The sequence below is a fragment of the Mustela erminea genome, chromosome X (genome assembly GCF_009829155.1).
Source record: "Mustela erminea isolate mMusErm1 chromosome X, mMusErm1.Pri, whole genome shotgun sequence".
Lineage (NCBI taxonomy): Eukaryota > Metazoa > Chordata > Mammalia > Carnivora > Mustelidae > Mustela > Mustela erminea.
In genome coordinates this window covers 93989226-94001427 of record NC_045635.1, presented here as the reverse complement: position 1 = coordinate 94001427, position 12202 = coordinate 93989226, and the positions used below count along the sequence as shown (strand labels likewise).

At 46.1% G+C, this 12202-nt stretch overlaps 1 protein-coding gene across 4 annotated transcripts in view; it reads left to right on the top strand.

The window, feature by feature from the left end:
• AMOT (angiomotin) overlaps positions 1–12202 on the top strand; it is a 63166-nt gene that overhangs the window by 22605 nt on the left and 28359 nt on the right. For all 4 annotated transcript variants that reach the window (XM_032330402.1, XM_032330399.1, XM_032330401.1 and 1 more), the window contains 4 exons: positions 1455–1938; positions 6044–6188; positions 7056–7148; positions 9836–9981. In XM_032330402.1, coding sequence (XP_032186293.1) covers positions 1455–1938; positions 6044–6188; positions 7056–7148; positions 9836–9981 — 868 coding nt within the window. The remainder of the gene's footprint in view (positions 1–1454; positions 1939–6043; positions 6189–7055; positions 7149–9835; positions 9982–12202) is intronic.

Below are 12202 nucleotides of genomic sequence, written 5' to 3'. Positions count from 1 at the left end.
CCCGGTTCCACCATGTATTCTGTGCAGTGTAGTGCAACGATTAAATGAATATCCCATAAGTAAAATCCCTAACAGGGTCAACCTATCTTACTGGAAGGTAGATAAGGGACTCTTTGTAATTCCTGTAGAGCTCAAAAATGAGAGGAGCCCAGTATTTTTGTAATTCATCGGTGACCTCAGGAACAAAACAGGCTCATGCAGATTAAGTAACATGAGCAAGGTTACACAGCCAGTAGGCAGTAGAAAAGGTCTCACAATTCTATTGGGATCCAAATCCCATGCTCTTAGCCATCTGTCTTCCCTGGATTGAGAAATATCAACTGTAGGACAAGCATCCACAGGATGTGGGAGTATATGAGGTTAGTTGGGCGTGGGCTGGGGGGATGAACAAGCTTTTCGTCGTTAGTGTATACTTCCAAATATTCTTGCTGATGGCGGAGATGGTGAAAGTGATCCATTTACATACTGTCCTTATTTCCCTTAATGGCTAACAGTCCAGTAGTAGGTACAAAAATGGGAGAGCCATATTAAACAATGTACCGAAGTTCTCTTTCTGGAACTTTCTATAAGAAATCACTTGGGGATCTGAATATCCTTGTGTGGAAGTCAATGTATTTTGGTAGTGGAAGGAGCAGAAAAATGGAATTTGGGCATAGGTTCTACCCTGGTACTACCAATAAGTCATTCTGTAATATCTGACAGATTGCTTCCTCTCTCTTGGACTTCAATTTCCTCATTTGTCCAGTGACAGAGTGGATTAAATGATTTCTTGAAGCCTTTTCCAGTACTTACATTTTGTGGTCAGGTCATCAAAAATAGTATGACAGTGTTGCCTGTAAATCCTCTCCAATTCTTGGTATCATCACTGCTAATAGACCTTATTCAATTATTAAGTGTAATCAACAGTAATTATTTGGTCTCTAACATAATAAGGACCTACACATCCTCAAGTAATTTTCTGTGAATATATGAATTATGAAAGAGAGTTGCCAATAGCGAGCAGGGGACTAATTTTGACTGCGGTTTGCCATTTCCTTGTGGGCAAGTGGAACACATTTTCTGAATTTGACCCTTTACATGTGCTGACCACATACAGAATGTCAGAGGTTTTGTTTAAAATAATGATGTGAAAATTACCTTCTGGAAGACTCATGTATGTCACTCAGATTTTCACCAAACGACCCTGGAGGTCACCTGGTTCCATCCTCCGTGGGATCACACCTCCATCAGTCACTCACGGGTCAGGCCTGGAAAGGGCTGTGGAGCTCTTTGCAGAGACTTCCGAGTCTAACCCTGCCTGCTCCTCGTTTTGCAGGTCTCCTTGGGGGCGGGGAGCGGGCCCCGGAAGCCTCCTCATCTCACTTTCTCCTGCCCTTCTCCCTCCCCCCACCCCCCCAACCCCCCCGGTGCCACGGGAGAAAGCTTAACCTGAGCGTGTAAACCGTGTTTTCCAGGCCGGCGCAGGACATCTCATTACCACTGTCGGCCCGGAGCTCACGGCCTCACAGTCCTACTTCTTCCCTCACGTCTGGGGGTTCCTTGTCCTTGCTGCAGTCTCCGCCAGCCACGAGATTGTCTCCTGCCCAACACCCGTTGGTCCCAAACCAAGGAGAGCACTCAGCTCACCTGCCTAGGCCTCAGCAGCATTTCCTCCCGACCCCGGCTCACCAGAGCGATCATTACCGGCTCCCTCAGCCCAGCCTGAGTCAGCCGCAGCAGCAGCAGCAGCACCACCACCATCACCAGCAGCAGGCCGGCGAGCCCTATTCAGCTATGCCTCGGGCTCAGCAGTCCTCCGCTTCCTACCAGCCAATGCCAGCAGACCCATTTGCCATCGTTTCCCGAGCCCAGCAGATGGTTGAGATCCTGTCAGATGAGAACCGGAACTTGCGGCAGGAACTGGAAGGATGCTACGAGAAGGTGGCGAGGCTGCAGAAGGTGAGGCCTCCGTTTCGGGCTAGCAGAGTCGTCTTTCAGTCACGTGTTGCCTAGAGATGTACGTCTCCACTCGCTGGTGCCTGCGTGACTTATACTCGGGTCTTCTGGAGTCTTGTATCTGAAGGTTAGATATGGACCAAACTGGAAAAAAGCCTGTCTTCCCAGGAGGAGTCACATTTTACATTTATGTGGGGGAGAAAAGAACATATTGGTACAGTTTTCCCAGATACCATAGCCCTAAAGAAAACGTAATTGTTTTCCAGAAGGCCAAGAAACTTCTTCTTAGAGTCAAGAACACTGGCAATGCCTGTGTAGGTGAGGGTCCTGCCAACCTAAAGACCTTTTGTCTTAATTATATTTTCCCTTGTAACTGAATTTGGATCTTAAACTAAATTTGGATCTTAAATTAGATAATTCCCACAAACATCTCACCACTGAATTCCTACAAACATCTCACTCACGATCACCACTGATCGTGCTCTGCCTTGTTCTGGAAAGGGCTTAGAACACTTTTCCAAGTGGGAGTTCTCATCGTAACTCTTTTTCAACACCTCTTCCTTTGCCTCCTCTTTGCTTTGGTTTTTCCCTGCAGCTCACATTCAACATCTGCTGTCTTTCTCTGGTGTGTGGGGGGCAGGAGGGGCTTAGCACCACAGCTGGGTGACAGGTGACAGCCCTAGGCTGAGGAAGTAGGAAAAGGAGTGTCTGTCCCATAGAGTTCTTATTCTTCCCTGGGCCCCTCTTGTCTCCTCCAGCTGGGACTTTAGCTCTTGAGTGCCCTAACCTAGGAACCTTAGCTCTTGGCTTCCAGTGGCTGTCCCTGAATAGGGTTATACCTTTGGCAGCCTCTTTGCAGCTTTTGTCATTGTGGATCTCATGTGGTTTGATCGCCCGACAATGTGAACTGTTCGGGGAGGTGAGGGTGAAGGTGTGGGAGGGAGGGTACATTGCCCTGTTTTGTTCAGCAACTCTGTCCTTAGGAGACACCCAGGAGTGGAAATTTCAGGGGCCTGAATGAAACTGAGAATTTATAAACACCAGATCTGGGTCCTAAAGTAAAGGAGGGCCTACTGTCAGCTGAGTATTTTTATGTAACAGAAACACCCTCACAGTGTGCCCAAATCTGGGTGGGGTATGTTGGGGTTCATAGAGGACTGTTTCTCTGTGGCTTTACCCCCAGTTTTCCATTCTCTGCCTCCTCTCATTTAACTATATGCCCCACCCCCAAATCACATCGGTGCAACAAATTAATCCTACTCACGCACTAAAAGCAGACTGGCCTGGTGTGGCTGATTGGGTTTAACTGTTGACACCCCTCCCCAAACTCTATTCAGGGTGGCCCCAGCCCCATCTCTGATGCAGTAATCAGGAAGGTGGGTGACAGGGAAGAGGAGTGGAACAGGATTTGTGGCGTTGTTCGTTGTTGCTTGTTCCCAGCGAGGGCCAAGATGCCTCCACCAAGTGTAATTGAGTGCTGGGGAAAGTGAAGGCTGACCCGATGCTGCAGTGGATTAGAGGCCTGAGTGGGGTTAGAAGAGGAGAAGGGAGATATGGGAGATACCAGCTTGTGCTAGAAAAAAATACGGAGGCCCGAGGCTCATGAGGGGAATAATGAGACAAAAACCCACCACCACATCCCTCTTCCTTGCCTCCACCATCCCCAACCAAACCAGTGGGTCTGCCTTTCTGTGACTTCTTTTCCTGGAAGAGCCTGTTGACAGATGTAAAACTTGCCCTTTTGGAGGGTACAGTATTTCTACACGGGGCGGGGAAGAGAAAGATTGGTACAGATCTCGAAATAGTACTCTGAACAAGGTGAGCAAAGGGCCTGCTTTCCAGGTGTGGCATTCATTCTGGGGGGAACTGGAAAGCCTTGCCGTCGGTCTAAAGGCTGCCCAGTTCAGACTAATACCAAGACTGCTCTTTCAAATGGAAATGTTTATTTTCTGTACCCCGCACTTGAATTTCATGCAAAAGCTTTATCAGGCCCAGGCCTTGCAGATCTTGTCTCTAAATGCCATTCACTACCAGTTTTCACCTTCTGTGCTGCTATCTTGGTGCCATCTGCAAGGAGAAAAACACTCTGGAGCCTGCTCTTGTCTGTGGTGTAAGCCTCATTTGTTTGCAGGCAGTCCTGCCTTGGGCATAATTTTGGAGCTGGGCAGGTGGAATCTGAGTTGTTTGGTAACCCCACCTTTCCTCCAGTCTCCCACTGGGGACCTGATAGTTCTCCCCATAAAGTACCCTGAGCTTTGTTAAGAAGGCTAGTGGGAAACGGAGAAGGAATGCAGAATGGCTGCAGGAGTCAAATTCAATTTGCAAATTGCTGAATAGGCCACAGGGTTTATTTATCTTATACAAATTATATGCAAATATCTCTGTAGTTATTTCATGTGCAATGAAGCTGTACTGGTTACAGAAAGACTCTGGAGTCTAATTTCTTAGTTTCTTCTCGATTCGCGCTGATTTGGGGCAAGACCCTTTCCCTTCGAGGTTTTGTGTGTATGTTTTTTTTTTCTCCCCCCATTTTATAAGATTTGCAGTGGTATCATAAAACATAACTCCGATCGTGAATTTCCGTTCAAAAATCTGTACTGGTTTCCCAGTGACTATGGGATAAAGTCCAAATACCTGGCATTAAAGCTTTTATGATCTGCCTCCGGTCTATCTTTACAGCCAGATCTTACCAGCTTCCCTCTGTGTACCCCACAGAGTCTAGCCAAATGAGACTACTGGTCATTCTGGGAATGCATTCGCTCTCTCAGAATAGAATACCCTTCCCCTCACCTCTGCTCATTGAAATCTGACCTAGCTTTTAGGATCTGACTCAAAATGCCTGAAATTGGTCTCCTCTCCCCTCACCCCAACCAGGAGTAACCTCTTCCTCCCTGTACTTTTGTAGCACTTACTTCTACTGCTCTGAGTAACGCATCCTTCTCTTGATTCTTTTACTTGATTAGATTGAAAGCTCCTTTAAGGGAAACAGTAATGTCCTCATTCATGCCTACATACCCCACGGGTATTTAAAAAATTTTTAAAAAAATTTTTTTATTTATCTGACAGAGATCACAAGTAGGCAGAGAGGCAGGCAGAGAGAGAGGGGGAAGCAGGCTCCTCGCTTAGCAGAGAGCCTGATGTGGGACCCGATTCCAGAACCCGATCCCAGGACCCAATCCCAGGACCCTGGGACCATGACCTGAGCCGATGACAGAGGATTTAAAACACTGAGCCACCTAGGCGCCCCTGCCCCCTCGGGTATTTTAAAGATCTCTGTAAATATTTAGCCCTTGGTAAAGGTTTGTTAGAGTGAACTGAACCACTGGATAAGGCCGAGATTTCGAGTTTTTAGGGTTCGCCTCTGCCACTAACTTGATCTCAGAAAGGTCACTTTCACTTTTCCCTGTGCTAAAATGGGGAGCGGTGTCCCTGTGAAGGCAGATAGCAGGGCAAATAGAAATAAACATGTGAAAGCCCTCTGGACACTCTGAAATAATGTTATTGACATATTATATACATTATTAATCCTATTTTCAAAATTAAGAAAATTCTTGTGCAGAAATTAAAATCATTTATAACTGTACTTATGAAATTTATTTTCTCCTACCACCTTCTCTGAAGGCAGAAACCGTATTTGTTTTGAACCTGAGGAACTCTCATGACCCCCTGAGCTGGTTGCTGAGCTAGCTGAACATTGACTTTAGAAATCCTTCTGGGGGCGCCTGGGGAGCTCAGTTGGTTTAAGCGACAGGCTGAGGTCCTGATCTCAGAGTTCTGGGATTAAGCCCCCCCCACCCCGCCCCGCTTCCACCGTGGGGCTCCGTGCTCAGTGCAGTGTCTCCTTGAGATTTACTCTCCCTCAACCCCTCCCCTGACCCTGTGCATGGGCAATAGATCTCTCTCAAGTTAAATAAATAAATCTTTTTTTTTTTTTTAAGAAATTCTTCTGGGAAACTTTTCTTATCTGTTAGGCAGGCCTCTTAGCCATCTGTAAAGCCCTGGGAGAAGCTGTCATTAAGGATTTGCATATATCCTTCAGACCATCTATTCCATTAAGCTCCTACCATCCCCACTATCTTTCCTTTTTTTTTTTTTTGGTCTTTTCCAGGTGGAGACAGAAATCCAGCGTGTCTCGGAGGCGTATGAGAACCTTGTAAAATCATCCTCCAAAAGAGAGGCCCTGGAGAAAGCCATGAGAAACAAGCTTGAGGGTGAAATTCGAAGGATGCATGACTTCAACAGGGATCTGAGAGGTGAGCGACTCACTTCTGAAGCATTGGCCAAGATGGCGAAGGGAAGGGCTGAGGAGCATACATTGGGGCTCTCAAGGCTTGTCCAGCCCACTTAGTATGACCAGTCAATTGCAGGGCATAGACCAGGCTAGGTTTTGGGGATGGCATCAGAACTTGGTTGCAAGCTTGCTTCATGAAAGTGGGATGCGCTGATGTCTTAAGCAGGCAGTATCCCCCCAGGACTCCTGGATCCACCTGGCTTGTCCCCACAATCCGTGTTGCCTCTTTCCTTTCTAGGTTTTGCAGAGGTCTGTCTGTTGGCCATGCAAGCTGGAAATAGTGATGTCCTCTGTTGTTTCTGGGACTCACTCCTTTTATTTTTACCTTAACATGATAATACTGGAGATGGTGAGAACAGACCACCTTAATCGCCTTCAAAACTGATGACCTTGGGAATGTTATTTTCTGTCTTTGAATTTAAAATGTCTTATTGATAAAATGAGACAACTGAACTAGATACTGCCCATGGTCCCCTTCTAGCTTTGATGTTACATGATTTTAAAGACATCATGATAACTTTGATGCTCTTTTTCCTGGCAAATGAAAGATGTCATGTATTCAGGGATAGATTCCTTCGTTAGAATTAAGAATTTTGCACTTCGGTTTAGTGAGGGAGGGGCGAAAGTGTTAAGTGCTCACCTCCTCCTTCCCAACCATGGCTTAGATTGGTTTGGGGCTCCACATTGGTGAATCTGTGTCTGTGTCACCTATTCCCTGGTAACAAGAAGAAGCAGGCTTGTTTTGCCCAAGATAAGTATTTAGAGAGCAAACACCATGTGCTTGGAAATTTGTATATGGAGCCCTGTTGATTGTCTCTGAATTCCACAGAGCGTCTAGAGACTGCCAACAAGCAGCTTGCGGAGAAGGAATATGAGGGATCAGAGGATACTAGAAAAACCATCTCTCAGCTCTTTGCAAAAAGTAAGTCTGAAAGCTCTGGCAGCAGGTATTAATGTGTGGTTGGGAGCCAGATGTGTAAAACGGTTACACAGATCTGCATATCCTTCTAGAACAGCCAGGACAGAGCAAATGACATCTAGGGATTCTTTTTCCTGTTCAAGCATCTTGTTCTTTTATCCTTTGAGGCCAAGAAGGCTGCTTGCCACATTTAGTCACATCAGCATGGCTCCCTCTGTATTAAACCAGGGAAGCCCCCTCGAAACCCTTGCTTTTGTCACGGCTAGCTGAAAAGGACCTTAGTGAACATGGGGTCTCTTAATGTTGGAGGGATTTATTGTTGAAGGCTCTGTGGGCTGGCTGTGGTAGAGACGGGATTAACATGCAGGATGGTAGCGTTTGGAATACCTAATCCGCACCTGCGGCTCCCTTAGTTAAACACCCTGTATTATATCATATCATTCCTTATTGGCCAAGGGCAAAGAGAGCTAGAGGAGGACCACTGCCATGGCCTGAGCTACTGACTCTGGTTGCCCAGTTGGAGGATGTGGGGGAGGGCAGAGCTACGTCTTCCCCATAATAGTGTTTCCTTTGTCTGGAAATACTCCAAGGACCGTGACAATGAACTAATCCTCTTCTTTATCGGTCCCTAATAGACTCCACCCAGCTAGACAATGCCTCATTCTTTGCAGTTACCACAATAAAACCGGCAATAAAAACTCTGCAGTGGATTGAACCCATGGGGGGAAACAGATGAACTACCCTCACTCTGCATGTGCCCGTAATTGGTGCTGCCGACCCCCAGCCTCCCTCCCTGCGGCTCCCAGCTGGAGTAGCGCACGGAGGGGACTTGTCAGGCCCCATCTTTGCTGGGCCTCCACATGACCCTTTCAAGTCATTCCGTGCAGCTTCCAGTCCGCTTTTACAAGTTTGTTTGATCTTCACTTACAATATCCCCCTCCCTCCCTGGGTTGCTCTGTGGTGTACTGGCCTCAGAAGTGGGGCTTTTTTCTTTCTCATTTCCCTGAGCCTCCTGTTCCTTTGTCGGTATGTCTCAGAGGGTAGAGCGCAGTTTTTCTGGTATAAATTGTTGTGCAGTTGCTTTGGGGGTGTCACGGTGCCCCTGGAAGCCGGTTGCCTCGTGGAGAAGGTGGTGACCTCCCAGGATAAAACAAATCAAAAGAGAAAATGTATGGATTCTTGCCCCAGGACTACTAGTTCATACCCCTCCTCCCTGTATGGTAATGGTATTTCAGGGGTCCTGGGAGCTCTGCTACTGGTTTATAAAATGTGGGAATGCAGTAGATAAAAACTGTATTAACAGCAAGGGGAAAGGCTGTCGCATGGTTCTAGAAGGGAAAAATGGACTCTACTTAACAAGCAGAGAAGAGGGCATGACTTGTGGCCTCTTAGTTCTTTTTGCCTTTGGACATCAACAGGGTGCTGCGTGGATGGAACTGTGGTAAGAGGCAAGAAAGCCCTCTTGAAGAGCCTCTGTGGGGAATGGGCTCCACTCATCCTTGAGAGGCCAAACCAACACAACCCTAGGAGAAGGCAGTCTGGTTAGAAAGAGTTCAGAACAGCCTGGCTGTAAGCGTGGGTTCTGCTGTGTATTCATTGACTAATTGTAAGACCTCATACAAGTTACTCAGGCCCTCTGGGTCTCTTGTCTTTTCATATACAAAATGGAGAAGAGAATAACACTTTTCTTGCAGGGGAGTCCTTCTGAGGACTAAGAGTACAGTACTTGGTAGGTAATAAGTACTCAACAAATACTCATTTCTTTCCAAGGTACAGCTGAATAGATACGTAATGTCAGAGTGGGGAGGGAGGTAAGGCTGCACTATTAAACCCAGGTATCATGGTCTCCAGAGGAAGGGCACTGTACCTCCAAATGAGAATCAGAACTGCTCTTTTGAGTTTTTGGTATGAGGTCTGCCCTAGATAAAAGGGGAGGGACCTGGGGGCACCCTGGTGGCTCAGTGGGTTGGGGCCTCTGCCTTCGGCTCGGGTCATGATCCCAGGGTCCTCGGATCGAGCCCCACATCGGGCTCTCTGCTCAGTGGGGAGCCTGCTTCCCTTCCTCTCTCTCTGCCTGCCTCTCTGCCTACTTGTGATCTCTGTCTGTCAAATGAATAGGTGAAATCTTTAAAAAAAAAAGGGGGGGGGGAGGGACCTGAAAGGCAGAGGGGATGACGACACGTGTCTTGGTCTTCTCTCCCTACGATGCAGTCCTGGACTTATACTTCAGTTGGAAAATAACGTTAGGAAAGAGTGGGATTTGGAATTTTACACAGTCTGTGAGATTCCATTTTTAGATTGATTTAGTATACTGTCCCAAGATAATAAGGAAAACTCTGGGGGGCTCAGTGGCTCTTTTGCTAATACAAGACCACTTGAAGAAATAAAATTGAAGAAACAAGCCTACCTGTTCTTCTGATGTGTGTGTATTCTTTCCATCATACTTTTCATCACACTTTTTATATCCCCTTTCACATTGCTTCTGCACAACAACCACTGTTAAGTGACTTTTCTGAATTAACATCGCAAGTTGGTGGTAGAGCCAGTGAGAGAGTCCCGATCTTGGGTATGCTGGTTCTTTCAGCTGTGTGTTAGACAATGCTTAATAATGGGTCTCATTGTCAGTTTTACTCAGGTAAGATTTTGAGCCAGCTCCGGAGTGGCAGTAATGACAACTCTTGTCTTGATAGATAAGGAAAGCCAAAGGGAGAAGGAGAAGCTGGAGGCCGAGCTGGCCACTGCCCGTTCTACCAATGAGGACCAACGGCGACACATTGAAATCCGAGACCAGGCCCTGAGCAATGCCCAGGCCAAGGTGGTCAAGCTGGAAGAAGAGGTATGTGTAGTTTCCTTAAGTAGCATATGAGGCTGAGGTGGGGAAAAGCTGGGAAATCAAGGGATCAAGGGTGCAGGGGACTCCCCACTTTGGTGAACTGGCAGCTACACAATCCCCCCGTAGGAAAGTACCATCCGCCACTTCTTTTTTTAAAAAGATTTATTTATTTATTTATTTAAGAGCATGGGCTAGAAAGACAACACAAGTTGGGAGAGGGGCAGAGGAATAGGGAGAGAGAGAAACCCAAGCAGGTTCCCCACGGAGCGCACAGACTGACTCAGAGATCCATCTCACAACCTGAGCCAAAAGTATGAGTCGAACACTTAAGTGACTGAGCCACCCAGGCGCCCTGCCATCTGCTACTTCTAGTTATAGCTGTGCTGATGTGAGTGGACTTTGATTTCTTTTCTCTTTTCTGCAAGTTCCTTTGGCTCCAGAATAGAAAATCACCAAGGTCAAGGAGCAATTTCCATTTGCTCATTCATCTAAGAAGCTAGCCACCCCCCTACAAGTTCTCACTGTAGACCTAGCCTTACTTCAGGCCTGTGACCGATATATACTTTTTAATTCCTGCCCTTATAGGGCTTTAAAGCTTTTTTTTTTTTTAAAGAAGGGCTAAAAAATGATTCCATAATTTTAAAGTACTCCGGGGATCTTAACATCAAAATGGTCCTTGTCTTCCCATACTCAGTGGGAATTTGGTCCCCTTAGGTGAAAATTAATAAGATAAATGAAATTTGATGGCTATGCCCCTTGTCCTAGGATTTATTTTACAGATTGGTTTTGAAATAGAAGCAGTCTCAAACAGGATGGGACCCAGGGACAATTTACAGTTCGTGGCAGGCCACGAGCAGTGCCTTGGCTCTTCCTGGCTAGGTTGTAGAATGTAGGTATGTGGTGGGGTAAAATTGTCACTTTTTTTGTGTGCAAGGATGGAGTCTTTCTTTGACAAATACAGGGGCTCCCAACTACTAAGCATATGATAAATACATATCTGATTAGTCTTGATGTAGATGTTACTCGATTGCAACACTGAACTGTGTTCATGTGAAATACAGGCAGTGTTGCTGCTGGCCTGTCACTAATTAACCTTGCCTGTCAGCTGTCATTGTTTTGAAGTACTACTAAGTCTTCGATGTTTCATACTTCAGGGAATGGGTGTGTTACAGCAAAAATTGATGCAAAGTGTAACGTGGTGAAGAAAATTTCATATTTCACTATCTCTTCTAAAATTTGAATTTTGTTTTAAGAGGAAAAAATAGCCTCCATTGTAACATTGGAAGCCTTATAAACTGGAGACCAAAAAAAAAAAAAAAAAAGTGTTTCGTGACCAAGCCCTCAGCACTGTAGCTCTTTTATGTATGAGCTCTCCCTTCTGCCTGCCTTCATTGCCTGCTGCTCCTCCCTCAGTAAGAATGGGTCTAGTTCCTAGAGATCTGACTTACAGATACCCTTTGGTTTTGGGGGTAGGGATTAAAATGCTTTTTGGAGGGCACCTGCATGGCTTAGTCAGTTGAGTGTCTGACTCCTGATCTCAGCTCAGGTCTTGATCCTCAGGGGTTTTGAGATGGGGCTCCAAGCTCAGCAGGAGTCTGCTTGAGGTTCTCTCCATCTCCCTCTCCCTTTGCCCCTCTCATTGCTTGCCCCCTGTCAAATGAATAAATATTTTAAAAAAATGCTTATGGGTTGTGGGTTCATAGATTTCCAGTAGGTAATGTCACCTAACCTATATTATCCTCGACCTGATTTGCTTAATCATTAAACGTCAGGTTGGATAAATCGGGCTCATGTCCTGCTTCTTGAGCTGTCTACATGAGAAATACTGCTAAGTTTCTTTATTGAACATGAGGAATGCTTGTATATGTCTGGTATCCAGACCTAAGGAGCACACCCTTGAACCTTTTGCTATACCTCATTAATGCTTTTCCTTCCCCTTTTTGTGAGGAAATCACAGAGTAAATTACAGGACAAGGATAAGACTGTATTCTTTGAGAGAAGGGAAAACTGAGAGACTGGCTGAGAAGGAGCTTGCTGGTGGTCACATGGCAAGTCTTGGGTAAAGCCAGGAATAAAACTGGAATCTCATGACTCTTCATTCCCTACCCTTGCTGCTTGTCTCCCTGTCTGAATCATCCTTTGGTTCTATTCCCAAAGACAAAATGTGGGCGCTTGTTCAAATTTAGTAACCCCTGCGTCTTTTCATTTAAAAAAAATTTTTCAC